The sequence below is a fragment of the Labrus bergylta genome, chromosome 22 (assembly GCF_963930695.1).
Source record: "Labrus bergylta chromosome 22, fLabBer1.1, whole genome shotgun sequence".
Taxonomy (NCBI): Eukaryota; Metazoa; Chordata; class Actinopteri; order Labriformes; family Labridae; genus Labrus; species Labrus bergylta.
This window is the reverse complement of record NC_089216.1, coordinates 3,635,573-3,660,426: the sequence shown is the minus strand read 5'-3', so window position 1 is coordinate 3,660,426 and position 24,854 is coordinate 3,635,573. Positions and strand designations below refer to the sequence as shown.

Sequence of the window (24,854 nt, the reverse complement as noted above, 5' to 3'; positions counted from 1 at the left end):
CATCCATCCACCCATCCATCCATCCATCCAGCCAGTCATCTTTTCATTCCTCTGGGTTTCAAGTCTGGATGAACTAGGTCAATTGGCCTTTTTGCTCATGGCTGGTGACTGGTCTGAGATACTGTATGTGTATGTGTGTGTGTGTGTGTGTGTGTGTGTGGGTGTGTGTTCGCAGTAGTAGCCTTATTCCACTGCTGAGCTGAAAGTGTGTCAGTGTGCAAATACTCAGATTTCACACATTCGTCATAGCGCTGCCACATGCTGCAGTCTCGTGCATGTTTGGGTGTGTGTGTGATTGCTCGGCTGCACCGCCTCGTCCTGCACGCCTGGATGGGATTACTACAGGGCTCTTTAATTATCACTGAGGGCGAGTGAGAGAGCGAGGGAGGTAGAGATTGAATGCAGGAGAGAGAGAGAGAGAAGGGAAGGAAACGAGAGAGAAGTGGAGATGACAGCCCTTGTAAATCTGCCCTCTCTTACTAGCTTGCTCGCTGGACGATAAAGAAGGCAAGGACGAGGAAGAGGAGGGAGTGAAAAAGAGAGAGAAAGGGGGCAAGCAGGAGGTGAGGAAGAGGATGATGATGCAGAAGAGGGGGGAGAAGGAAGCAGAGGAAGAAAGAAATTTAGAGGAAACGGAAAAAATAGGTGGATGAGTGATTATTTGGGGAGCAGAGGATGAGCAGCTGACAGGGAGGGTGGATGAAGGACTAGATGGATGGGGACGAGGGGTGAGGAAGATTCGTCCTCGGAGGAGCAGGAGGAGGATGTTGCATTAAAAATATACACATGCAATGTGTTTATGTCATGCTGCAGAGCTGCACCGTGCAGACAGTGGCAACCAAAAGTAAACACACCCATATGCTCATTTTCTCTGTTTCCTGTCTTCACACATTTTGTGCATTTACCCTCGAGAAGTGTGTGTGTGTGCAATGCAGTATGTCTGTAAGCGTTAACACAAACTGACGGCCAACCAGCCTGCACGCACCTGCTATGGTGCAATAATCAGCCCAAGACGCTTCCTGATACGTTTGACCTTGACTTTTAATCAGCGTCCTTTGAGCGCTTTTTTCTTATTTATCGCGATGTGACTGCATTACTGTCTCAAATGTCTTCCAGACATGTGTGATTTATTGTGGTTGCTCATGTGATGTTGATAGTGATGACATGTTCAGGGACAAGAGGTGTAATTGAAGCTTTATGGACAGGAGGGGGAAATGCGTTTTTGATGAATGAAGGAGAGTGTCGTCAGCGTAACAAGAACATCAGTGGCCCTCTTACATCAAACAACTCATGTAGATGTTTACCTGCAAGGATCCTCTTTTTGTTTGATTGATTTTTGGAATGATTAATGTCATTAAGCCAGGCGGACGTGGACTGAGGAAGACTGTCATGACTCAGCAAAACCTTAAGGAGGAATGACGGGGTGAAGGCACAAAAACGACAATTGTTGTTTTGGCTGATACTTGTTGGAATTCAGGAGTGCTGTACGGATTAAAACATCGTCTGTCATATTTTTAAACATTTTCAACTTGATTTCAAACACTTGGTATGTGTAGGATTTTTATAGTGGCTAAAGTGCTTGTTTTTTTCTTTTTTTAGGTTTCTTTTTGTGCTTTTTATGCCTTTATTTAGAGATAGGCAACTGGTGCCAAAAACAAGTCTTCCTCAGTTCAATTTTCTCCTTGAAAAAAAAAAAAATATGCTTCTTTTCTAGCGCTCCTTTTCCCCCTCATATTTTTTTTTGATCTTTTGTGATTAACTCCTGAAAGCTAAAAGTGAAAACAGACTATTTACCCACAGCGAAAAACATTCATTCATATATTTTCAAATCGATGATGTCATTCTGAGCAGAGCCAGAGCCTTGCAGCAAATGAAGGAAAGAAAAGAGAGAGAGAGAGAGAGAGAGAGAGAGGGAGGTGTGTGTAGCGATAATTGGAGAGGCAGGGGAAAAGAGGAGGAGGATGAAGAGGAGGAGGTGGAGGGTGTAGAGAGATTGAGAGATCTGAGGCCAGATACGAGAGGCGAGAGGGGGCAGAGGGATAGGAAGACGGAAGATGCTGCGAAACAAAGAAAGAAAAAGAGGAAAGCGAAAGAAGAAGAAGAAGTGATAGATGAGGAGGAGGGATGGAGGAGGAGACAGGAAACAGCGCCTTGGAGTGTGTATAGCTGAGGCTGCTGCTGCCATGGCAACCGTACAGGTGTTAAAAGCAGGTCAATTGAATGCCGGTTCGGCAATCTGCCAATGGCCAAGAACGCATGTGTTTAAGAGTGTGTGTGTGTGCATTCACTGGTTTGTTCATTCATTATATACAAGAGTGTGTGTTGCTAGCTGTGGCATTTTGCGAAAATGTGTAAAAAAAAAAGTAAGTATAAAACGATTTAAATAAGATGAGGAAAATGTTTTGTAAGTATCAAAAGTAGACAATGATCCCCCATTTATCTCTTCCTTTAACTAAATTATTATAACGTGCGTTGGTGGAGGAATTGTTTCTTGCAGTTGGTTTTAGGTGAAGCACTCTGAAGTTTTATTAAATACTGCAGCTTCTGATTCTATTCATGGTAACTTATCAGATGATTTATTTGGTTTGTAAAGAGTTTAGAAATAGTTTGAAAACTCTGAACAATTCTCCATCGTCACATCGTAACGTTTAAAGAAAAGAAAGACAGCGATTCTTTACAGCATGAACCATGACATTTTTTCCGCATTAAAGCAACAATGTGTAACTTTTCCACCTTGATATGGTCGTTTCAAAGTCGGTATAATAAAACAACAACTTCCAACATGGAGAATGGCGTCTCTCTCAGGTCCACAGAGTGGCTCCATTGCCTGTTCACTGCACTATGTAACTTTGGCAGCAGGCTGCGGTTCTCTCACAAGAAGTGCGTACGGCTTTATGACACCAAGTCGCACACATACCTTCAGGTAAAAAGATGCCGCTTAGCTTGTTTTTGAGGTAAAAAGATGCCGCTTAGCTTGTTTTTGTACTATTTGATACAACGGCTGAGGAAGAGGTCAATGACAGTGCAGTTGCCCTCAGAAACCTTCGGAGGGCGCCAAAGTGAACCAAACCGAATTCCTACATATTGTTGGTTTAAATATTACTTAAATACAGTCTGTGCAAATTATTTCTTCCAATAACAGACTTAAACTGCTTCATAGTTTTGCTTTGAGCAACAAAACATATTTTACGAGTCTTTTTATTTGTTCTGTGTACCAAATCAACTTGATGTGAAAAAAAGTGAAGTATTTGCTTGTTAAAGAAAAAGAGTTAAAGTAGAGTTTGGCGTTACAAGAACAGACTAAACCAAAGTAAAAGTAATTCAAATGAATCCTCAGTAAATGTAAGTATCGTTAGATTTAAGCACTGAAGCTAAAAACTGCAGAAAGTCTCGTTCTCGCTGATCGTTTATGAAAAGCCTGATCTAATTTTTCTGCAGGAACCTCCCACCTTCTCTGAGTTTAATCAGAGCAGATCTGCAGCTCTTGATTTTTTTGGCTTCATCTCCAATGTGTTTCTCCTGATCTCAGACTTCATTAGCGCTGCCTTCATCCCTCCTTCTGTTCATTTCCTTTTAAAGTGCAGACTCTGTGTTTTCTCTGCAGGCTGTTATGAGCTCATATGCCTTCTCTTACTCGTCAAAATTAACGGTGTGTTAAAGCAAAAGGAAGATGGAGACGGTAAAGAGCAGATGCTGCTTTTTTAATGTAGCTGGAGTCTTTGCTTTGCTTTTTAACATTTGAAGTAATGTACACAAAAAAGCCTGAAAAGACTTCTGCAACTAAACTGCCCGTCCTCCTTTGTGGAGTAACGTTTGGTTCGTCTGTGATTGAACGTTGTCTCTTCAATGTCACCTGTTACTTTTCTGCTAAGCACAATCATGATCAGAAACTTTCTCCTCGATGCTCAGAGACACTCATTTATTCCACATTGAATCTCCGTCTGTGTTTCTCAAAAAATGCCTGAGAGCAGGTGGGACTTTTTTTTAGCCCTTATTAATTTATCCCGGGAGGACTCGCTGTGACGCTCCTGAACTTTAATGTTTCTTCGGCGCTCTGCTTTTAAATCCATTTTCAGCGGAGACACGGGGAGCGGCAACGGCGGCAGCTTCTCTCCGGCTCTGTGGGGAGTTTAGCGCCTCGCTGAGAGGATCCTTAGCTGGTGTGTTTAAAGGTGAAGGGAGCATTAATCATCTGATCTGCAAGACTCGGCTCCCTCGCAGAGCCAAGGTCGGTTTATTTAACACATCAGGTAGCGAGGGGCTTCAAGATTTTAGAATTTACAACACCTGTCATGAACCGTGTCACCTTAATTCTCCCTTCGTCCACTGTTTGGAATTCTTTGTATACATTCCTTCGGTTGTGTCCTCTTTGTTTGCAGCAGCACTGATACTAACTACAAAGCCGTTTGAAACCTTTACACATAAACAGAGTTGATCTGATAGGAGCCAGAACAGAGTCAGACCAGGTCTTCCAAAAAATAAACCCAGGGGTAAATAGAAACTGGAGTTTCAAACGGACTCAAACAAAGAGACGGTCATTTCTCAAATTAAAATATGTCTCGCCCACTGGAGCAGAGCGGAGGCTTCAGAATAGAGGAGGTGTCGCCTAACAGGAGTTTGTTTTGGTTTCATGCTGGTTGCTCAATGGCGACATCTAGTGGCCAAAAAGTCACACATTCTTCCTTTAAGAAGCCAAGTCGCATCAATTTTATTTTTATTTCCCTTAACCTGCCTCTGAGGGCTTTACAATCTGTAGAGCATCAGCACCCAGAGACACAGAGAGAGAGACAGTGCAGTAATCTTATTTCCTCCTGTGATGATTAATTATGATGCAGCTCGTGATGAGAGCTGACAGGAAGCAGCCTCCCGGGTTTTCTTGTAACTGCATTAATATGAGACAGTTTGAAATGAGCAACTTTACATCAGCGACTCCGACTGCCACTGCAGAGACAAACATCAGATCTGTGACATTTCTTCAAAAGCATGCATGGAACAAACCCAATTCTCATATTTGCATTAGCTAAATTTTAACTTACTTGTTACGTATTCTTCTGATATAGCTTTTTAGCTGCTCCGGACTGGGTAAATAAGAAACACCTTCTCTATAGGTCATTTCAGTCTGGTAACACACTTTAATGTAGTCAGAGTGAAGAAACAAAATCAATCAACTTCAAAAAGTGGTCTAGAGACCGTTCTTGAGACCAAGACCGATTTTGGATACTACAAGACTAGCTATTTCTAAAATGAAAGCAGAATGTCATTGTTCAAAGCTCCCCTATAATCGGGTTAAATTTCAAACTACATTTTTCCTTGAAAGTAAATAAATCCTGAACTTTTCCACAAAGCTGCATACACCTACAAACACAAATCATTTAGTGTTTTTCAGTTGTTTTTTTTAACTATTGTACAGTGTCTTTGAGGTTTTTTTTGAGTGCTTATAAATAAAATGTATTATTATTATTATTTATTTATTATTATTCATTTATTATTATTATTATTATTATTATTATTATTATTTATTATTATTAGTGTGGTTCAGTCAATGTGTGAGAACTTATTGTCACTTAAGTCACCTTCAGTGTTTACAGGAAGTGAGTTTTGAAGGGAGGAAGGAAAGGAGTCGAGCTGACCGACACAATGCACGATGGAGGAGAGGAAAGGGCGAAGAGAAATATTTGATCCAGATATGATGGCTGAGAATTTGTGGCACATTCTTATTTCAGTTTGTTAGTTACCCTGGATTGGAGAATGAACAATGTTCTCAAATTTGATTCAAAGCACTTTTTGCTGCTTGATCACAGTTAATCTGCTTTCTTACTTTACATGAAGACTAAAGTCGATAATAATAATTATATGAACTATGTGAACGCGAGTGGAGAGGTGTCGTCAAACAGCAGTTTGTTTTGGTTTCATGCTGGTGCTCAAGTGCGACATCTACTGGATCAAAAAGTTGCACATTCTGCCTTTAAGAAAATCAATTTAATATTTTTTGGCCTAATTCAGGGCCGTCTCTCCCCTTGCTAAAATCCTTATTTATTGACTAATATTCACTCTACAGGATTCATGTGGGTTCTGGGTTCTTGATGGATCCTTATCTTGTAAACTTCACATACAGACCACTGTTAAGAAAAAGGCCAAAAGCGTTGGTAGGCTATCACTTCAGAATCATGTCTCTTGATCGACTCCAAAGTACCCTCTTTGTTATATAATTCAATGGTTTATCCATATTTGAATCATTATACCGCCTTGATCAGTTCTCATTACACCAAACATGAACCCATTCACTGTCTTCAGGAACAAGTAATAAAAATCCCAAGTTGTGTTCATAACACACTCTAAAACATTTTTTTCACTGGAATGGGACACTGGAGGGAACTTCTGTGATATTTGTTTAAAACATGGTGGTGCTTGCTCTTGCCCCTCCCCCCTCCTTTTAGGTCCAAAAATCCATGTATCACTATAGAGAGCATTACCTCCTCCACTTGCACTGGACATTGATTGTGTGCTGCAGAACTGTCTCTTACAGGTTTATTTTGTAGAAATATTGGGCATTACATGGGATAACGGCATGGCCTTTTACATTTTTTTGGGTTATGTTGACCACCCGACCGGCTCATAAAAACTTGGCAGAGTCCTTGAAGTTGAAGAAGGGCAGGAGTATGGGAAGTGTTAGGAGGGGAGAGGAAGAAAAAAAGAGGAAAGGGGAGGCACAGCAACCGGCACCATCAGTTTCCTCCCTTTCTCTCCTCTCACACCAGGAGAGAAAACACTCTTTGCTCGCACTGTTTTCTGTCTTTTCTGTCTTTGGCTCTGTTTTTCTGTAACTTTTTCCCACTTACCCGCTCGTAGCCAGCGCCTGAATGAGTCAGTTGGTTTACCTCAGAAGGCAGCCGGCCTCTCCTCCTCTGCGTCTCCACTTTTCACCTTCCACTTTACATGTGTGTGATAGTTTCTCTGCCGGGAACACTCTGGGAATATAGACATGGAGTTCTTTTGGGCCAGAGCAGGTAAGAAACACTGGAAATCGTCTTTTGAATCAAATGAGGGGACTTGCATTAAGATTGGTGCTGGGAGTAGCGTGGTACTAAAAGAAGGAGGGAATCTTCTTTTCCATGATAAGGAAAATCTCAGGAATGTTACACTTGACATTAGCGGGCATAACGGTTAACCACGTGTCTGCAGAAGTTCCATGAGTTAACTTTAAATGCATTTCTCGAGGCTGTTGCATTGTGCACTTTGAAGGCCAAAAAGCATTCCTGTATTTGAGCGTCACACATAGCTGGAGCATGACAGCTGCTGGTTGTTGTGTATGTGTGTTTTGAGTGTTTGTGCTGATATCTGGCATCAAAGGTTTCACAGTTTTGAGAGACAGTGTGTTTGTCAGAAAGGTGGAGAATTTTACAGGTTGATGAAACAAAAACATCTTGTTTTGTATAGTTCACAGTTATTAAGGAACAATGATACATTTTAAAAACCCTTTATAGCATACCTCCAGTTGTTTGTTTAATCATTGACTGATTTTTAATTTAAAATAGAAAAACTAGTCTTTATTATGTTATTTTGTTGCATCATGTGTACTGTAAAATGTAATAATAATAATAATAATAATAATAACTTCATTACTTAATTTTTTAAAAACACAGGTTTACAAAGTGCTTTGACAAACAGCAAAAACAAGAACATAAGAAATGCAAAATACTAAAAGTAATTAAATATAATTCAACAGAAAAGAACCCATATTGCACGATACCCAACAGACATATATAACCCGACCATCATAAGAACCATTATAAGAACCCAGGCAACACAAGAACCCAACAACACGAGCTGAGACCAAGAGGACCAAATATTTAAAAAGATGTAAGAAACTAAAAGAGATAAAAGTAAATAAAAAGATAACAGCAATAAGAAGGTAAGAGCAGTAAAAGAAATAGAAACAAGTGATTAAATTATCAAAAAAAAACAAAAAACAGTAATATTAATAAAAATAAAAAGTATATATCAATATAAATGTAGTAACAATGTCCAGCCAGCAGGTGGGCAGATGCCAGTCTGGCCACAGGTGATCGTAGTTCCCAAAATGAATGCATCATAAATGATCCAAATAGAAAACATGTCATTCTTCTTCAAAAAGTAGGTTAAATATTCTGTTTTTTTTAATGTCGTCATGTTGAAGGTTAATTGACGACATCATTACACACCGTTTGGGGTGCGACTGTAAAATGATCATATTCCACTTTTTGTGATAGCATTATTGCTTCAGTTCTTCAGATGTAAAATGAAGTTTTGCTGTTTTTTTGTTGAAGTTTTCAAAGAGTTTGCTCAAACTTTTGATTGCAGACGTTAATTTTTACCGGCGGTGGTTTTTACGAGACACACAGACAACGGAGAGTGCGTGTTTGTGTGTGTTTGTGTGTGTGTCTTTTCTCGCATGTGAAAGGCTCTTTGTGTGCAGAGGAGCCCACGTTTGGCACTCTGTCCGTGCCTTTGGCTCTTGAAAACTCTTTGCACATGCCTGCTAAGGTACCACAAGGTCAACTGAGGTCATCTTTGTGTATGTGTATACTGTGTGTGTGTGTGTGTGTGTGTGTGTGTGTGTGTGTGTGTGTGTGTGTGTTGCCTGATAATCCCCCTCATGCACACTCTGGTTTGACAATGTTGCTGAAAGAGCATTTTGACTCTGGCTTGGTCACAGTGTGGTTTTGCGATCAGCTGCAATGCTTTCCAATAAGAACAATTATGAGGATATCCAAGTGAAACACACGCACACACGAACAAGCACACACACATCTGTGGCTACGCTGTCCATTTGACACTCCAGTACGGAAAAATGAAGCAATACGGCATGAACCGTGACACACAGTCACATGTTAGTAACACACATACACACAGTATTTAGCATACTTATTCATCATCTACAACAGTGCACAAATACCTCTCTCTCTCTCTCTTTTATTCTGTGTCTATGTCTCTCGCCCACTCCCTCTGCTGCCTGAGCATAATAAGAAAATGAAACGGGGGAAAAAGAAATCAAATTCATTGAGTTGTTATGCAGATTGGTAGGCTAAATGCGGCGCCACAGTTGCTGGTCACCCAGGCTGCAAAGTGGGAAGGAAAGAAGAAGAAGAAGAAAAAAGGTGAGAAAGAGAAAGATGAGAAAGAAGAACAGAGTATAAGAAGGGAAAGAAGATGAAAAAAACCATGAAGCAGGAGAATAACATGAGTAGAAGATTAAGAAAAAGAAGAGGACAAAGAAAAGAAGTTGAATTGAACTAGAAAGAGTAGAAGAGGAAAATTAGTAAGACAAATAAATACAAGACATATAAGATGAAGAAGTTCAGGAAGAAAACGAGGGATAAAGAGGGAGAAGAAGAGGAAAAGAAAAAAGAAAAAGTAGACGAAATAGAGGGAGATGATGATGGAGAGAATGAACAAGAAGAAGAAAAAAGGTGAGAAAGAGGAAGATGAGAAAGTTGAGTTAGAAGAACAGAGTACAAGAAGGGAAAGATGAAAAAAACAATGAAACAGAAAATAACGAGTAGAAGATTAAGTAAAAGAGGAAGAAAAGAAGTTGAATTGAACTAGAAAGAGTAGAAGAAGAGGAAGATGAGGAAAATTAGTCAGACAAATAAATTGAAGAAATAGAAGATGAAGAAGAAGTTTAGGAAGAAACAAGAGGGATAATGGGGAGAAGAAGAGGAAAAGTATAAGAAAAGGAGGAAGATGACAGTGAAGAAGAGACCAGGGAGATGAAGCAGAACAGGGAGAACAAAAAGAGGAATAGTAAGAATATAAGAGAGAGAAGAGGAACAAGTACAAGAAAAGGAAAGATGGAGGAGGAGGTGGAGGACAATGGGAAGGACAGATCTTTAGTTTCAGGTTAAAGGAGAAACAATAGGAAGAAAGAACAGGTGATTTGTTCAGAGATAACGAGCCGGACAGCAGACAGGTGTGATATGTTATCAGATTGAAAGCCCCCTCTATCACTCTTAAAGCGACACGTTGAGCATCACTGAAGTGTGTTTCTGGTGACTTCTCTGTAACGTTTACTCACTGGCCTGTGAGTGTGTGTGTGTGTGTGTGTTGGTGAATCTAAATTAAATAAGTAAATAATGACGGCTTTGACCTGAGTGTGACTTTCCCTCCAGTGTTTTGGCGCCATTTCAGGTATCTAGTGTGAGTGTGTGTGTGTGTGTGTGTGTGTGTGTGTATTCAGGCCCAAACCAACTGCACCTTTTTCCCTCCAGACGACAGTATCTGCCTGTTTTTAAATTATTTTTGTCAGCGATATAAAAAAAATAAAAGTGCACAGCCAGCTTATAAACAGCTAGCCTTGTTTGCGTTAGCCACAAACATAAATAACCAACATTTTTTATGTCTGTTTGTGTACAGATAAAACAAACCAGATTTAGTTTGTAAATCAGTAAGTCATCTACGTGTCTGTAGGGACATTTTTGGAATATGTGGAAAGAAAGGCTAACCTCAATCTTTGGGCAAAGCTAGCTTTCCTCCAGGCTGTAGCTCCATGCGAAACTCACACACAACTACCCTTTATTAACCCCTTCACTGAAGCCAATCATGCATACTTACACAATTACTAAAAAAAACGTTACTTTATTTTATTTTTTTACTGCCATTATTGCAAACATTGGCTATTTTTTAATTCACATAATGATGAATCAGTCAGCCGACAGTCATTTTAGCTAAAGAGAGACAGTGGGATATGACATGTAGGAAAGCAGCCACAGGTCGGATTTGAACCCGGGCCAACTGCTTTGAGGACTACTGTACATAAGGCACACAAACTAACCACTAGTCCACCGCCGCCCCGATTGTAAGAGTCCTTTATGTGGCCACATTAAGAGTGTTGGTCAAATGCTTTAACCGTCCTCCTCAGATCTCTGAAGAGTGATTTGTGTTTATTACAGCTGTCCGTTCACTGAACAGGAAATAGATGGAGCACTGTTTCCTCTCTAATTCTCTTCAGAGACAATGGCTCCTGGAAGTAATCTGACCTAGACAGCACCGTCCTCCAGTGCCAATATGTGTGTGTGTAAGGTTGTGTGTGTTGGCCTGTGGTATTATGAGAGGTGGTCTGGGCAGCATCAACCCTCTGAGTCCAGCCCAGACACACACAAACACACACATACACGCATACACAGTGTGGGACTAATTCTGAAACAGAAAGAGGGAGAAAAAAGGAAATATTGTGTGGAAAGCAGTCGCCGGGTGCCACTGGGAGTTGTAGTTTGCTGACAGACTGGGTTAACGCTATCAAAGGTGGAACAAACTAAAGAAAGAGTTGCCAATACAAATCTGAAGGCCTGGCAGTAAGAGATAAGGTGCCTGAGTCCATTATGATGGATAAGTCTAATAGACAGAGAGGACCAGACATCATCAAGATATGGACCTCTAATGGCAACAAAACAACATCATACAAGCTAATCTAATTGGCAGCAGCTACAGTAAATAATGCAATGCGACTATCATCACTGATATTTAGCCAAAACACTGTTGCACTTTGCAATTTGGGCATCAAGGTAAACCACTGACTGTACTTAAACAAATTGCACTTAAATCTTGCACAATTGGAGTCAGAGTCTGCACAGTAGGATCGGCTGGTGGAGCCTGAGTATTGACGTCATGTCTCTTCAGCTTACCAAAACACACTTCAAACTTACCAATAAAAACAAAAAGTTTCCAAAAACATCCCTGAGCTGGGAACAGTACACAGCAGAACAGATTCTTGTGTCGGACAATCACGGTATTGAAAGTTCAATGACCCTGGAGTTGTCATGTTGTCTACCTTTTTACAGTTTGTTGTCAGCACCTTTTGTACAGTTTGTGTTTTTTATTTTTTATATTTTACATTTTTAAATTCAGTTGTATTTATTGTAATATCTTCTTATTCTGTATTATTAAAGTTTTTGCTAGTTCTGCTTTATTTCCTTGTTAATTATTTAGCACCAATACACCAAGACAAACTCCTTGTATGTGTAAATGTACTTGGCAATAAACCCCCGATTCTGATTCTGATGAGTCATGACTATCCAGCAAACTGACACTGCTGCAGACTATAATAAGACAGCTTTTAAAAATGTAAAATGAAAGGTAGGTGCTTGTAGACAAATTATTTTTAACTATCCTGTAAAATCATATTTTTCATAAAACTGACATTATGATGAAAAAATTACGAGATAAATGTTTCTCATTTAGCTTTTTGACCTCTTCTCTTGTGTCCACATCTGTTGTCCAGCTGTTTTACAGGGTTTGAATACAATAACAAAACCGTTGCATCAGAACCTGGCGGGAAGTTAATCAAATATTTAACCTCAGACTAAACACAAATGCCCACATAATGCCAACATACCACAAAGAAACCCCTTGTAGAAGCTAAAAATATCTGAGTTTTTGTGTGTAACAACATCACAGCAGGACTTGGATAATAGCCTATTGCGGGGATGAATGCTGAAAAAAAAAAAGCACAGTACGCCTCTTCCTGTTAAAGCAGTGTGCCTGCCGGTTGTTGCAGTTTGTCGCATAAATTATTAAAAGCACCACAAGTGTTGTTCAGCATAAAATGTTAACGCGGAACCATGTTCTGTGCTTTGTTTACCGTTTTAAAAAACAAGCCTAACTGTTATGTATGACTTGGCAGGCTGTGTTAAGGGATTTTTCTGTCCTCATCCTGTTGCATGCGTGTGAAATAGTCCTCGTGGAATACAAGATTCACTTCAAACTGTTGCTGTCCGTCTCCTCGGTGTGTTCTGCTTTCTCTTAAGTTTTATCATGTTCTGCCTTTTTATGCTTTGTGTAGTCAAGCGGATTTGATTGGACCTCGGATGTTGACTGCTGTTTTAAGTGTGTTTGTGTCTACAGTACATGCTGTACCATCTGTGTCCCAGTGTAGAGAGCTACAGGGTCAGCGTGTGTGTGTGTTTGTCTGTGTGTTTGTGTACCTATCCAACAGGGAACTTGTGTCTCATTGCACATTCAACAACAGGGGACATTTTAAAGTCCCGCCCCCACACTTGGACGTGCTTTAGATCATCCTAAAATCATGTCAAAACCACTATGGTGAAGTTTGAGCATTTTTGTCAACAGGGACCCCGGAAGGCGTAAGTGTATGGCGGTCCCGTCTGAGATAGTTAGATAAGTGTACAACTCCCCTCTTAGCAACAAAAAAAAACACCTTCTTTGAAAGCATGTTATCTTTAAAGACCTTAAAAGTACACTTTCTTTTATTTCTGTGTTTTTAAAATGACCAGAAATCCGCGTCCACACTTTGTCAATTTAGAATTAAAGTCCTCTGTTGGTCAGGTAGGCGTGTACGTGTGTGTAAGGAAGAGAAAGGTTAAGTGATAAAAGGATGATCGATGGACTACAGCAGGATGGGTGTGCTTTGACCTCGGCAGATGGGAGTCACACAAAAATGACCTTGGTATGGGAAATGACCTGTGTGTGTGTGCATGTGTGTGTGTGCATGTGTGTGTGAAATGACTAAGGAGTATTAGGTTTCTCCATCGACCTTGGAAGACCTGTGACATCACTTCTCACTGTCTGCCGCAGTGTTTTCCTCCCACTGGACGATAGGTGGGACAGTTAAAACAGATAGGAACTCGCTGCACATACACGCTAAACACAGACACACACATATACAAACACACACACACACACACACAAACTTCCTGACCCCTGTAGAAGTGGATGAGTCAGCCTTGGGGCTCTGTACAGTGATGTCTGCAGTATGTGTGTGTCATCAATCACTGTGATAAATAATCAGTGAGTCTGTCTGCGTGTGTGTGTGGTGTGTGTGTCTAGTGTCTGGATTTACAGCAGCAGTCAGTGTATTGACACACAGTCCTTCACAGTGTGTAGTTTTAGGTTATGGCTTCCTGGATTGACTAGTTGCTAGGTTATTCACATCCAGTAAACCTTTAGATTTTTTACAATGAGGAGAATGGAAATTACATTTTGGTTGATGTTGAGCACGATCAGTGATGAAAATTACTGACTAGTTACAGTTTCTATTTACTGCGGGATTTAAAAATCAAGCCCTGTCTGTTGCTACAGAGTGGCTGCACCTGGGTCTTCATCTTTTACCTCGGTGCTTTGTGAGATTTGAATTACTATTCTTGGCGGTGCAGGTTAGAGTATGCACTCCTGCACGTAGACGACAACTCACAGATATAACTTTGTTGTTTAACTCGAGCGAGGAAAAAATAACGTTGGTCTTTCCAAAACAGAATGCTCCCGCCTGAATGATCGTCAGCCTGAGCGTGTGTTTACTGTGCGTGACATTGGGTGCTCCTTTGCTGACGTTAGTGATGTCAATAAACCTCAATCTCATGTTGTTGTCGGCTATTTCACGTAAAGTAACGAGTTACAAATGTCTGTAATTGTAACGGCGTTTAGAACCTGGAAAGTAACTAGATACACTACTAGTTACCACAAGTAGAAGGGGTGTTACAGTAACTAAGTAACACATTATTCCCAACACTGAGCATGATTAAGAAATGTTCTTTTGAGATATCTGAATCAATGTTTACTGTAGGTTTGACCGTGTTTTAGAATGTTAGAATATACTTTATTGTCATTGCACAAGAGTACAACGAAATTTACTGTGCCGTGCCTGAAATAAAAAAATATAAATATATAGAATAAAAACAAATATATACATATACACACATGTAGATATATATACCTACACAAGTACAGTAGAAAATATCCAAAACACACACACACCCAATCATCATTATTTTGTAGTTAAATGTGTAAACAAGGCAGATTGAAGCAGTATTGCACTATTTGTCCCATGGTGGGTCAGTGTTTGATCTTGTTTAGTTCAGTGATGGCTCTTGGATAAAATCTGTTCTTCAGTCTGGAGGTGCGAGCCTTTAGTGCTCTGTAGCGCCTCCCAGAGGGTAACAGAGAGAACAGGGTGGTGACAGGGGTGGGTATCATCTTTCACAATGTTGTTAGCTCTACGGAGGCAGCGGGTCCTGAAGATGTCCTCCAGAGAGGGCAGGGTAAGTCCAGTGATTTTTTTCTGAAGTCCTTATGACTCTCTGGAGACTTCTCTGGTCTGCCTCTGTACAGTTCACATACCACGCTGTTAGGCAGTATGTTAGGACACTTTCAATTGAACAGCGATAAAAGGCTCTGAGCAGGTTGTTCTTTTTCAGAGTGTGTAGAAAATAAAGCCGCTGTTGAACCTTTTTTAACCAGGGCAGAGGAGGTAATTGTCCATGTGAGGTCCTCACTGATGTAGGTCCCCAGGAACTTAAAGTTGGTGACCCTCTCTACTTCCTCTCCACTGATGGTTAGGGGAGTGTGGTCCTCATGGTGTCTCCTGAAATCAATGATGAGTTCTTTTGTCTTTTTAGTGTTCAGTGTGAGGTTGTTGTTCATGCACCAGTCTGTCAAGCTGTCTGTTTCCTCTCTGCATTGTGTTTCGTTGTTGTCTGAAATCAGTGTTTTGTGAACTTTTTGGCAATGTCAATAACTAGACAATTCCAACAGAGCTACACTTATTCTCAGAGGAGGTTAAGCAAAACATTTTTTGAGTACAGACACATCTTACTGGGGTACATTTAAGAGGATAGAACCTAAATTTACAGCTTGGCTTACTGAGTCAAAGTGTGTAATGTGCAGTTCAGGTTATGAAATTCTCACTCATGAACGTCTTATTTGTTTGTGTAAATTGTACCGGTGTGTTATGTTTATGACTCCTTGCTGCACCTTAAAACAGAAACAGAAGAGGAACAGAATCAGCGTGCTGTTGACCTCATTTTGACTTCTATGATGTGAGATTATCACTGGAGGACAGTTAAAAGGAGATCTGAGTTGCAGTTTGAAGAGGAGAATGAATTGCGATAAAGAGCATATTTGGGTCGCGAAACCGAAAAAGAACAGAGTCGGATGCTCAAACACCGCCAGCGGTGCAGCTTCTGTAAATAAATGACAACATTATGATAACAGCTGCTTCGGGAAACTGGAAACTGTCATCCTGCATCTCTTTTGAGGTGCATCTTCTTATGACTCATTCACTGGCTGTGTGGCGTATTCGCTCATTTTGGTTATTAGATATTCAACCTCATATTCCTGACATATCAAAATAATTACCCAATCTCTTTTTGTTTACTGTAATGGTCTGTATTTAGGCTGTTGTTTATGCAAATGTAATGTAAACATGCAATAACAACAGCTTGCTTTGTATTCAAATGACACATTTTCAATAATCCTCTCTCTGCTGTTTTCAGTCCATTACATTTCAAAGAGAAGATGTCTGATGTTTACAGGCAGAATGTGCAACATTTTACACATAAAAACAGCAGAAATCAAGTATATCCTGTTTAAATGTCTCTCTGAGTTATGACTGTCTACAATGAGTTAGAAGCTCAAGTCACGCTGGATGTGTTGTTGTGAAAGTCGTGTTTACATGGACGGGACGGCCTTGAGTATAAAAGTTGTTTTAGTCAAGGACTAGAGCAAATAAGAACATACTTTCTGCTTATTTGGGTGTAATATAAGTCTATTTAGATCACAGGCATATGCAATGTGAAGCTATAAGCTAACCAAAGAGCGCTAACATTAGCATGCTAACACAACAATTCAGACTACAAACTTTTGTCCCCTGCTTGGGCTTAATGGTGTTTAATTATGGTGCGTTCTTATTGATAACTCCTTAGTGTGAATGTGAGTGGAGAGGGGTTTTAGGTGTGTCTCTGGAGGAGGGCGGAGGCTTCAGTATGGAGGAGGTGTGGCCAAACAGCAGTTTGTTTTGGTTTCATGCTGGTGCTCAAGGGCGACATCTACTGAATCTAAAAGTTGCACATTCTTCTTTTAAACAGATACACTTATTTAGCAAAACTGAACTCACACTAACATGGTCATGCACATTTTTATTTGTGTTTGCAGTGTGTTCCAAGGTTTAAAAATGTTTTGTTTTTGAGTTTTATTGGGACGCCGCAGATTAAAAGAGTTAAACTCGACTATGGCTGTCTTCTATTTGTATCTTAATCTCCATATAGACACTTTATAAGGTTGCAAATGTATTTTTTTTTTAAATTGAGAGGGTCTACAAAGACCTTCCAGCTCTCTTTGGTTCGATAACATCAGCCATCCGACAAAAAATCAGCAGCAGATTAAAACTTCACACAATGAAGGCGGAGTACACTCGTGTTATTATGTAGATTGATCGGGAGGCGTGACAATGGGATGACAGTGATTAATCAATCACATTATGTGTTCATTTTGTAGTCATTCATAAAGTCTATGTGCTGAAGTGTTTGAATAAAAAGACAAATCAAAATCAGTTTCATAACATTTTAGGAGATGTGCAGTCGAATGGAGCGAGCCGTCATCAGATATAAGGAAGATTAAACACTGATATAAATCAGCAGAACTGTCTCCATCAGTGATTCTGATTGAAAGATTTAAGGAGGATTTTAAAGAAGAGCTACAGCTCTGTCTCTCTGAATAAATACAACCGCAGCAGCTGGGTGAAGCAGATTTTTCTTTTTAGCTCCGCTCTGCTGCTCAACAGTGTGTGCTAAGTTGTAATTCACAAATTTTAAAGGCAAACCAGAGAATCAAAATGACTAAAAATGCCAATTAAAGGAAACAGTTTCATGGAAAAAAAATTAGTTTCTCTTTTGCGCTGTCGGAAAGTTACACCTGGAGGCACCAGTAAGAGATTCTGCCAACGTTAGCTTAGCACGTTGGTCGGTCGTTGTCAATTATTCGCAGGTGTTTCCTCCTCTCCAAAACATACCGACCTCGGTTTTGATACCAGGGAAACACTAAATAAAGTGTCTCTCCAACACTCTGAGACATAGTATAGGCATGAATATTTTAAGATGATGGAAAACGTTTAAATTGAATGGACACAAAATATCAATAATCATGTCATAGTTGTTAGCTATTAGCATTAGCCCTAAGAATCCGTACATGCATTATTCATTTAATCATGCTTCGGGCTTGTATTTTGTCTGTGTGTTTTTGTGTGTGTGTGTGTGTGTGTCTGAGTCTCGTGTCACTGCAGCTTCCCGCCTGGCTAATACGGCCGTAACCACGGAAACATGTCATAACAAGACTGCGTGTATTGAAAATAACGGTTATTATTTCCAAAAATACAGACATATTGTCTCCATGTTGCAGTTTTGGAGGCAAACACTTTGTGTGTGTGTGTGTGTGTGTGTGTGTGTGTGTTGCCATTGGTGAGTCACGTTAGCTAGCTCTTGTCCGACTAACCATCACAATCAAAGTGACGTAAATTGCCGCGTCAGTAATAGGCGTTAAATTGGATCTTTGTTCGTGTTAGCAAACATGCTGAACGCATCCACACTTCAATTAGGCGCCGACAGACACACGCACACACACACACACACACACACACACACACACACTCACACACACACACACACACACACACACACACACGCAGTATACACACACCTTCATGACACTCAAATCCATTACTTTAGCCTCTCGCTCGTCCCTCTGTTTTGTCCGTGTGCGTACGTGTCACGAAAGATCTGACAAAAGAAGAAAGACGGAAGAAGATGTAAAGCTCCGGGGGGAAAAAATCAAAAGTGATGACAGAGAAAAGAGACGATGGGGGAAAGAAAGAGGGAGGAACTTTGTGTGATTTCTTTAAGGGAATAAAGGATGAAATCAGGCGAGACATGGAAAGAGGACAGAAAGTGATTTAGAGTACGAGGAAGGAGGAGGATAAATGAGTGAAAGGAGGATGAATTGTGGCTCACGTCACTATAAATTACCGGCTGACTTTAATAACTGCAGACAGCCAGGTCTCGGTGCAGAGCAGAGGAAATGAACCCTTTTAGTGAATGTGTGTGTGTATTGATTCAGGGACTGTATTTGTGTGTTTGTGTTTGTCTTTGATTGATGCTGGTGACAAAACTCCGATAATAAGCTGTCTAAATATTTGTCAGGGTAAGAGGTCTTTAAAAAGTTTTTTTTTTTTTTTTTTTAAAACACATTTGTATTGACCTTAAAAGCATTTAAAGGTCATTAATTATGTGTTTCATCAGGTGTCCTTTAGCTTCAAGCTAATGCAGCTAATCCTAGTTTACACTGACTGAATGAATAAATCAAGGTGTGTTCAGGATCAGTTCATTGTTTGCTTGTTGTTTTTCCTCATTGGATTTTGATCACCTGAAATGTTGGTTTTGTCATTAAAACATTTTTACATACATTCTTATCAACACATTTCACTGAGCTTCTCATTAGTAACATTTTGCTTTTGTGTCGGTGCTTCAGTCCTCAGTGTGACGGCTGGCAGGAGATAAATTGTACGATTAGAATTCAACAGGATTTGGTCTCCCACTTCACAGAAGCTGAACACATTCATAATTGATGCAGTTTTGTTGGTGTCCTCACTGCCTTTGTCTGTGCTTTGTGCCTGAGTGTCCTGCAGGGGGCGGCACTGAGCTGCACAGAGTCTGCAGGCTGCTGCATGCATTGCACAGAAATAAATGCCATAGACACACATTCACACGCTCCATTTTCCACCAATTTAGCCACTTTGAGTGACTCTGACGTGCTGAGAGGGAACATTCATGCTCATGTTTAGACCAGCGGGCACTTTAATTAGCTGAATGCATCTCGTTCGGTTAAAGTCTCCTTCACTTGCCACAGCTGGGACTCCAAATTCCAAACTGCCTTTTCATACGAGCAGCACTGCATCCTGCATCTTTTAAGGGCCCCTGTTTTGATGTTTTTGTTCTTATTAAGTTACTCCCTGCAGGGTTAAAACGTACCAGGCACTCAGGAGAAAAATGTACTTTGAATTTAAAAGAATTCAACATAAAATAGTGGCCTTGTTGACCAGTAGAACATACTGTACTCTTTGAATGGCTGAGTGAGAATATTGACTGTCCCATGTGGGCCACCATAGGATCATTTTTTAGGGACCTTATGCAAGTTGATTAAAATAATTTGCCTTAAAGAAAAAAAAAATCAGTGGTTAAAGTCCCCTTGAAATGACAACATTTTCCTGGTTTTAATCACTCGACAAAATACCAATTTACTTAAGTCAACCTGAGCTCTGCTCTAAAGAGTTGCCTTTTTTCAGTAAGGCCGAAATTAATAATAGAATAATAGAATAGAATAGAATAGAATTACTTTATTGATCCCAAACTGGGAAATTGTGGCGTTACAGCAGCAAGTTGTCCAAACACACAATATGAGGAAAATACAATATTAGCAAATCTAAACACATTGTAAATAAGCACTAAAAACATCAAAACTAAGAATGAGAATATATACAACCAGGATTTAACTAAGCATTACTAGTCTTAAATATGAAAGATTAATTGTAAATGTGCAAAAACAGAGTTGTAAATGGACAGTAATGACATAAGTTAAAGAAAGAAAATCATGATGTCCAGGTAGCAGTTAATTTTTGCTAAAAAAAAATAAAAAAAGGAATTCTTATCGAATGCATTGAAGCTTAAGCCTAAGTGCAGGAGGTAAAAGTATTTTAAAAAATGTCATAAAATACTGAAATACAGTACAAATACAGAAAAACGCACAATATCACCTTTAACCCCCTGTCCCTACCTGGCTTATAGCTAAGTTTTCAAAATGCAATGCTTCACTAACCCTTCCCCTCCCCCCACCACTAAAACTTTTGCTTTATAAGCATGGTAAAAAAAGACACTCTGAGGTCATTTAAAGCCTATAGTTCCTCATCGCCCTTCAGTGTTTGTAACTTGTAACAATAGAGGTCAGTATGGATAATGTCCCTGTGCTGGAGGACGGCGGGTCCATTTTGTTAACGACACCCATAAGTACGGCTAACATTCGTTTTGGGTCTCTGTGGTGTCAGTAAATCTTCTTTACTGCACGGCTTTTAGTAAGTGAGAGAAAACACAACACACATAACGCACACACACAGTTTGTTTTAGCGAGGCTTCTCATGGGGCAGTGACAGTGTTATTTAATAGATAACATAAACAAGTCTGCTGAGCACACAGCTAATGCTAACGGATGCTCATAAGTCTGCTGTTCATAAACACAGACATACAGCCCAAGTTCCTGCCTTTTTTACCTCATTACATTTCCCAATGAGTGTTTGAGAGAGAAACAGATATTAATTCAATCAAACATGTTTAACCATTTGGGCACTCTGCTAATGCTAACGATGCTCAAAAACCTGCCATTCAGTAATAAAGACAGAACTAGCTCTTAGCTTAGCAACATTACATTTCTTACAAGGGTGGCAAAGATACACACTTTTGTTTAATCTTTATCTGTGTGCGAGTGAGTGTCTGCCAAACGCTGAGCTAATGCTAACGGAGGTACGTAAAGGTATGCGTTCCACCAATAAGAACACACAGCAGTAGCTCCTGGCCTAGTAACAACCACATTATTATTCCTCAGACATGTGTGGAAGATCTACAGACGTATTTTTTATTATGCATGCAAACATTTTGAGCTAGCACATACGTTGTTAAATGATCAAATATTAGCGATGGGTAGCGTGTGTTTCCCGCTTATTTTGTAAATTTGATGCAGAGGGAGAAAATGTGTACAATACAAGCTTTTCTAAATTTGAGGGGATTGCATTAGTGTTGATCCGAGAGATAAATAATTCACTAATGCATGTTTGTGTTGAAACACCAGTACAGAGAAGATGTACTTTGAAAGTTTTTGTGTGTTTTATGCATCTTCTGTGTTGTTCAGTGTGTGCATTTGAGTTTGTTTGTGTGGACAGTACAGACTGTCAAACTTTTTCACGCTTCAATGTGTTGGAGATAGAGATGTTTTCTGTGAGTGTGTGTGTGTGTGTGTGTGTGTGTGTGTGTGTGTGTGTGTTTGTGTGTGTGTGTGTGTGTGTGTGTGTGTGTGTGTGTGTGAGAGAGAGTGCCAAGCCTCTCCCTGTTGTGCGAGTGGGCGCAGCAGAAATATCACCCCTGTGTTTTCCCTGTGTCAGCTGGAAGTAACTTTGGATGTTTATATCCTCTCTCACCTCTAGGTTTCCTTTGGTGTCTTTTTGTCAGTGTTAGAAAAAAAGGTCAGCGGGTGCACGCCGCCATCACCAGAACTCATTTGGTCTCTGATGCCATTTATGATCCTATTAATCGCAACCTATCGTAATATTTTATTCAACAGAGGCTGTTTGTCAATGACGCACATTAAGACTTATACGACTGTTGGAGAGGACTAGTGGCAAGTGCCCAAAAACAACCCATCTGGAGCTGGCCAATCGGAGGAAATTGGGCATGTGGGGGAAGAGGGCCTTAAAGAGACAGCAGCTGAAATTAACCGTTTCAGGCAGAGGCTGAAATTATGAATGACAATTCTACAATTCTACAATTCACTTAGCAGACGCTTTTATCCAAAGCGACGTACATCAGAGAGTAAGAACAACACAAGCAAGGATCTAGAAAAAAGGGAACAATGTGAGTAAGAGCAAACGATCAGCTTTGAGTCTGATTGGACACACAGGTGCTGAAGTGACCAGAGGCAAAGCACAACATTGACGGCAGTTCTTGAGAGCTCTAATCAGTATAGAAACCATCTTATAAGTCGTCGTTATCAAACAAAAACCATCGTCACAACCATCATCATCATCAATAATATGAAGACCATCATCATTAAGTTAGTAGGTATTCATGAAAGAGCTGGGTCTTTAGCTTTTTCTTAAAGGAGCAGAGGGACTCTGCAGATCGAATGGAGCAGTATCAGATAAATAAGGAGCTTTTTGAGCTACCAATCTTGTTAACACTGCTCAATAAGTGTCCCAGACTGACATATTAAATGGTGAAAGTGAGTATTAAAGATCTCCTTTAAATAAACAACATAAAATCTAAACTGCTGACCTTTTGATAAGTTGGTTGTTTAGCTCACATTTCACACGGTTTGCATGTTAGCTTTGATTGAGGCCTTGATCTACAATGTGACTTTTATGTTCACACTTTCTCTGAACGCTGTCACTACAGTGTATTTCACTCCAGAACCTTTCCTCAAAGGACTGTGCAGATTGAGTTTTTTTCTCTCTCTAAATCTGCCCAGCGATGCCCAGAGGCTTGTGTCTCTCCTCCATCCAGTCCCTCCATCTTCCTTCCTTTTTGTGTCACCGTGGTTATGTAAGGGAGGAAGGAGGAGAGTGACAACCCCTCTGAGGAAGAGTGTATGTGCTCTGAAAATGTGTGTCGGCTGCTACTTAACTTTTAATCAAGAATTAATTGTTAACCTCCAAGGAAGCTGAGTGTCCCAGAGGAACATCCTCTGTCTCGTGTATCCCGTCAGTGCCATCAGCTCCAAGGTTTGATGGCATGTCATGACTGCTAAAACACAACCACAGCCTGCCATATATAAACCCAGCAATAAAAACCTACGACACCTTCATTTGAGAAATCAACCTGCTTATTTTGGTTACCCAAAGAAGATCCCCATGTATTCGGTTTTAGCAACTCATCCATTTTTAGGTTTTAGGTAGCTAGCAGAGCAAATACTCAAAGTATTTTGAAGTCTTTTCTGGCTGATTAATTTAGTATTTGTGACTAATGTTGGGAAATATTCCCCTTTCAGCCATTTACATGAATTATTTCAGATTATCTTCTGTAGGATTGCTGGTGTTTTTCAGACAGTTTCTCGCCGAGTCATTCGCTATTTAAGATAACTGTTTTGGCGTCTTTAAAAGCTGTTCAGAATGACTCAGGTGAAGACATTTAACTTACATTTTTAGAGAGTAATAAAACAATTAACAAAATAATGTCTCAACATACAAAAGTGATAAGTTTCTTGACTGAGCGGCGTCAACTGTTTCCGTTCTGCGAATTGTGAGCCACTAGCTGAGTAAGCTAAAGTTAGCTTCTGTCACACGGTCAAACTCGTATGAGGCAATTTAGCTTACTATTTTAACATGTACAAATAAGGATGTTGACAGATGTTTCTTATGTATTGTACCAAATATTTTTCAAATATTTACAAAAGTTTGTTTGAAAATGGAACTTGATTGTTACAGATAACTTTGCCCAACAGTGCAACAGTGGCAAACAAGCAAGCCACAGGCAGAATAACCAGGTATCTTTATTAGCCCTACATTGTCTCAAGACAGCAATGAGCAAAATCAGACCTTCTTGAATGTCTTTACAACATGTTATGAACAGTTTTTCTTCTGCGTTATTGTTCAGTGATGGAAAGTTTAAACCAATGTCCTATTTTCGAGCAGCAGTACCCCTCAGAAGGAGCATTTTCCTCTCTGACTGGCACATCGTGACCACTGTGCTTTGATATTTTCCGTTTATGAAGTGTCAGGTTGTCTTCTGTCTTGGTCTTGTGTCCAGTGACAGGCTGTCTTCTTCTCATGTCTTAGCTGTCATGGTTTATAAAGAGTTACAGACATTGAACTATAGGACACAGAGTCCACAGTCCAATTGATGTTTGGTCCTTTTTTTAAAGCCAGCTTTGTGGCTCTTTCTGTTTGGTTCCTAATGACTCTGTATTATCCGCATAGCACTGCAGCGGTGGCGGTGGTGTGTTTTGGACTTAATCCCGAATCCTGCGAGGCCTCCCGTCCGTGAAAAACCTTGTTACATAGACGACGACTCCTTGCTGTGTTGAGGTGCAGAGAGAACAGTGAGAAATTCTTCGCGCACAGTCACAGTCGGAGTAATGTCCCAGAGGTGTGACGGTAACAAAGGTATTAACACTCTCTCTCTTTCGGTCCCTCTCTAGATCATAAGAAGTAATTTGTGCCACATTTTCATAAACTCCCGAGGCTTGTGTGCACGAATTACTGAACTCCCACATATGCACAGATGCACATTCTCGCCTACTCAAGATCATATATTTAACTTGCAAAATCCCTCATCTTT

The 24,854-nt window shown here is 40.1% G+C and overlaps 1 protein-coding gene across 4 annotated transcripts in view; it reads left to right on the top strand.

Annotated features, from left to right (window-relative positions):
- Nucleotides 1-24,854, top strand: part of nhsl2 (NHS-like 2) — a 126,432-nt gene that overhangs the window by 54,091 nt on the left and 47,487 nt on the right. Inside the window, exon 1 of one of the 4 annotated variants that reach the window (XM_065950697.1) lies at nt 6,478-7,007. The exons of the other annotated variants lie outside the window; for them this stretch is intronic. Coding sequence (XP_065806769.1) covers nt 6,983-7,007 — 25 coding nt within the window. The 5' untranslated portion in view covers nt 6,478-6,982. Of the gene's footprint in view, nt 1-6,477; nt 7,008-24,854 lie in introns of those variants that run through there. 4 annotated transcript variants of the gene reach the window in all.